The sequence below is a fragment of the Babylonia areolata genome, chromosome 20 (genome assembly GCF_041734735.1).
Source record: "Babylonia areolata isolate BAREFJ2019XMU chromosome 20, ASM4173473v1, whole genome shotgun sequence".
Classification (NCBI taxonomy): Eukaryota; Metazoa; Mollusca; class Gastropoda; order Neogastropoda; family Buccinidae; genus Babylonia; species Babylonia areolata.
The window spans coordinates 51,347,741-51,352,740 of record NC_134895.1 but is presented as its reverse complement, the minus strand read 5'-3'; the positions used below and the strand labels follow the sequence as shown (position 1 = coordinate 51,352,740).

Genomic DNA, 5,000 nt, shown 5'->3' with positions numbered 1-5,000 from the left:
AAGCGACTTTTTTTTAATTAAAAAGTTGTAAATGACCACAGACAATATCACAGTCTCCCATCACGGGGGCCCAAATCACAACAAGATAAAAACGTATCACATTCACCCCAAGTCAAAACATGCACTAAGGAATCAGGTCTCACAGAACCACACTAAATATCATCACAAATGCATCACAAAATCATCACCAAGAGCACGCCCAGATTGCTCATGTGTGGAGTGGAAGGAGGAATTTTGTTTAGTGTCCCGTCACACATAACGGTGTTTGAAGACATTTTGTTCATTAATGTTACACATTAACTCACTCAGTACGGCCAGTCCTCTCTTCTCCTCTACACAGACCCCTCGGATGTCCAGTGGGTGTCTCTATGACCCAACCTTCAGCTTCCGTCGTCAGAATTGTGGTATTCTTTGTCAACGATCACCTCTTCAGTGTAAGAGCCTTCCGATTGTAATATTTTGATGGTGGTAACTGGGGTGAAACGCTGTTAGCGTCGTCTCTTTCGCCGTTCGTATGGAGAGAGTTCATAATAATAATAATAATAATAATAATAATAATAATGGACATTTCTATGCGCGTTTCTCCAGAAATACTGCTCAAAGCGCTGTACATTACGTTCCTCACTCCACGCCTCCCCCATCAATACCCCTCTCCACCCGCACCTCCCACCCACCCCCCACACACGGAAGCACGTGCCAGAAAACACTCACGCAACAGAACATAGGAAACCACCCACCCACCCCCACCCCCCACACCCCACCCACCCACCCATGACACCCTCCAGAAAACGCATCCCTGCAACACGCACTCAGGCACACACACACACACACACGTTGTTATTTATATTTACATTGTTGTAGGTTAATACTTGTTGATATGCATATACATAGTCTCCCCACCCCCACCCCCCACCCCCCACCCATCTTATTCAATACACACCACAATCTCTTTAGACTTGTTCTTATAATAGTCTACCTTTCCTCTGATATATAACATGAACACTTTTTTACACTAATATTCACATGCACTCCCTTTCCTTTATCCACTACTTGACTCCTTTCCGTCTAAAAACACTTCTAGTGAATAGACGTTAAGCTGAAGATAACACACACGAACGCACGGACACTCACCAGCACCCCGCCACACACACACACACACACACACACACACACACACACACACACACACACACACACACACACACACACACGGCAAACAGCCTCTTCACGAAAAAAAGATGCACCCACAACCACATCACACCCAGATAGAATAATAATTTTAAAATAAATAAATAAATAATGTTGTTACTGCTGTTGGAAAAGATGTGTTTTCAGAGCAGACTTAAAAGATTTCAGCTAGACAGAATGACGCAAATGTTCTAGTAGCTTGTTCCACAATGACGGAGCCTGGAAAGAAAGAGATCTTTGACCCTGATGCTTTCTTCTTTGCAACAGGGGATTTTAAAAGCCTGGTATCAGAATCAGAACGAAGGTGACGAGTTGGAATGTACACTTCAAGGAGGTCAAAGAGGCAGCGAGGACCAGAGCTTGAGAGGGCAGAAAACGTCAGAGCAGAATGCTTAGATTCGTTGTTTTGTTTTTAACGAGTATTATCGTTTATAAGAGGTGGGGGATGTCGGATGGATGGTGAGTTGGGTGTGTGTGTGGGGGGGGGGGGGGGGAACTGAGCATATGAGGGAATAAGGTTCATGTGTGATTTAGGCTACACACATGACTGTGCTTTCATATCTGTTGAGACTGCATGCATATCTATTGTTGTTGTTGTTGTTGCAAACAATATATCTATTGTGGTGCATGTGTGTGTGTGTGTGTGTGTGTGTGTGTGTGTGTGTGTGTGTGTGTGTTTGCTGACATGAATGAATGCTCACGTGTCTAAATCAAGTCTAAAGAAGGAGGAAGAGGAAGAAGAACAGGGGGGATGAGGAGCACAAGAACAAGAAGAAGAGTAACAACAATAACAACAAAACGGAAACAACAACAACAACCAGAACACGAAAATAACAACAACAAGAACAACAACAAGGAAGAGAAGAAGACAACAACAACAAGGAAGAAGAACAACAACAACAACAACAAGGAAGAAGAAGAACAACAACAACAACAACAAGGAAGAACAACAACAACAACAACACCAAGGAAGAAGAAGAACAACAACAACACCAAGGAAGAAGAAGAACAACAACAACAAGGAAGAAGTAGAACAACAACAACAAGGAAGAAGAAGAAGAACAACAACAACAAGGAAGAAGAAGAACAACAACAACAAGGAAGAAGAAGAACAACAACAACAAGGAAGAAGAAGAACAACAACAACAACAAGGAAGAGAAGTAGAACAACAACAAGGAAGAAGTAGAACAACAACAACAACGAGGAAGAAGAAGAACAACAACAACAACAAGGAAGAAGTAGAACAACAACAACAAGGAAGAAGAAGAACAACAACAACAGGAAAGAAGTAGAACAACAACAACAAGGAAGAAGAAGAAGAACAACAACAACAAGGAAGAAGAAGAACAACAACAACAAGGAAGAAGTAGAACAACAACAACAACGAGGAAGAAGAAGAACAACAACAACAACAAGGAAGAAGTAGAACAACAACAACAAGGAAGAAGAACAACAACAACAACAAGGAAGAGAAGTAGAACAACAACAACAAGGAAGAAGAACAACAACAACAACAAGGAAGAGAAGAACAACAACAACAAGGAAGAAGAACAACAACAACAAGAAGAAGAACAACAATAACAAAGAAGAAGAACAATAACAACAAAGAACAACAACAACAACATCAACAACAACAACAAAAGCAACAAGGAAAAAGAACAACAACAACAACAACAACACCAACGACAACAACAACAACAACAACAACAACAACAATAAAAAGGAGAAGGGTTTCGCATACGCACACCCACACACCACCACCACCACCACCACCACCACCAGCAGCACAGAAACGAAGAGCACGTGCACACCACTGACCGACTGGAAGAAGTACTGGAACAGGGACACCTCGGGCCCGGAGCCCAGACTGAAGTCAGTGCGTCTGGACTCGAACACATCACACAGGATCCCTCGCACCGTTTTCTGGCACCACAACATTCACCCATTGATTCTCATGATTTATCACACACACACACGCGCGCGCACACACACACACACACACACGCGCGCACACACACACGCACGCACGCACACACACACAACACCACACCACATCCCTCCCCCCCCCCCACACACACACAACACAACACCACATCACGCTCCACACACACACACACACACACACACTCACATACATACACACACATCAATCCCCCCCCCACACACACACACACAAACACAGCACCACACCACATCATCCCCCCCTCACACACACACACATCACATCACATCACATCACATCACATCACCCCTTACCCTCCCCTCCCCTCCTCACCAGCCACGCCTCAGTCTGTGCAGTGAAGGTATGGGTATTGTTCAGGTGATTTATCACACACACACACACACACACACACCACCACCACCACCACCACCACCACCACAACAACAACAACAACACATCATCCCCTGCCACTACCCCCCCCCCCCCCCCCGCGCCCCGCACCCCCGGCCCCCCCCCCTCCCCCCACGACCCAAAACACACATACATATATCACCACACCGCATCAACCCCACACCCCAACCAATAACCCCCCTCCACACACACACACACACCCTCTCCCCCCCACGTTCCTCCCCTTTCCACACACACACACACACACAACCTGTCCAGTGAAGGTGTAAGTTTTGTCCAGGTGCAGAAATTGCTGGGGGGTCTTCATGAGGACGGTCAGGTCGCCAGTGGCCAGCGCGCGAGTCCAGTTGACTGGCTGAGAGTCAAAGGACTGGTTGGCGGCCAGCGGAGTGACCGTACAGTTGCCGCGCGTGTAGTCAATGTTGTAGGAGATTCCTAGCGGTCATCATGGATACATGGACTTTTGATGATGATGATGGTGATGATGATGGTGATGGTGATGTTGATGATGGTGATGGTGATGATGGTGATGGTGATGGTGGTGATGGTGATGGTGGTGATGTTGATGGTGATGATGATGGTGATGGTGGTGATGATGGTGGTGGTGGTGGTGATGGTCATGGTGATGGTGATGTTGATGATGATGATGGTGGTGATGGTGGTGATGGTGATGATGATGAGGTGATGATGGTGGTGAAGGCGATTATGATAATGATGATGATGGTGATGGTGATGATGATGATGCTGGTGGTGGTGGTAGTGATGGTGATGGTTATGGTGATGATGATGGTGATGGTGGTGATGATGATGATGGTGATGATGATGATGATGGTGGTGGTGGTGGTGGTGGTGATGATGATGATGGTGGTGGTGGTGGTAGTGATGGTGATGGTGAAGGCGATTATGATGATGATGGTGATGATGATGATGATTATGATGGTAATGGTGATGATGATGGTGGTGATGATGGTGATGGTGATGGTGATGCTGATGGTGATGATGATGGTGATGATGATGATGGTGGTGGTGGTGATGGTGGTGGTGATAATGATGGTGATGATGATGATGATGATGATGACGGTGATGATGATGATGATGGTGATGTTGATGATGGTGATGATGGTGATGGTGATGGTGATGATGGTGATGGTGGTGATGTTGATGGTGATGGTGGTGATGATGGTGGTGGTGGTGGTGGTGGTGATGGTCATGGTGATGATGGTGATGGTGGTGATGTTGATGGTGATGATGATGATGATGGTGATGGTGATGGTGGTGATGATGGTGGTGGTGGTGGTGGTGATGGTGATGGTGATGGTGATGATGATGATGGTGATGGTGATGATGATGGTGGAGATGGTGATGGTGATGATGGTGATGGTGATGATATTGATGATGATGGTGTTGATGGTGGTGATGATGTTGATGAATATGATGGTGATGGTGATGGTGATGATG

The 5,000-nt window shown here is 45.8% G+C and overlaps 1 protein-coding gene across 2 annotated transcripts in view; it reads right to left on the bottom strand.

Annotated features, from left to right (window-relative positions):
• The window catches only part of LOC143294704 (uncharacterized), a 95,250-nt gene that overhangs the window by 32,554 nt on the left and 57,696 nt on the right, over positions 1–5,000 (bottom strand). For both annotated transcript variants that reach the window (XM_076606111.1, XM_076606110.1), the window contains exons 20-21: positions 3,793–3,977; positions 3,008–3,112 (exon numbers count right to left, since the gene is read on the bottom strand). In XM_076606111.1, the coding sequence (XP_076462226.1) occupies positions 3,008–3,112; positions 3,793–3,977 (290 nt within the window). The remainder of the gene's footprint in view (positions 1–3,007; positions 3,113–3,792; positions 3,978–5,000) is intronic.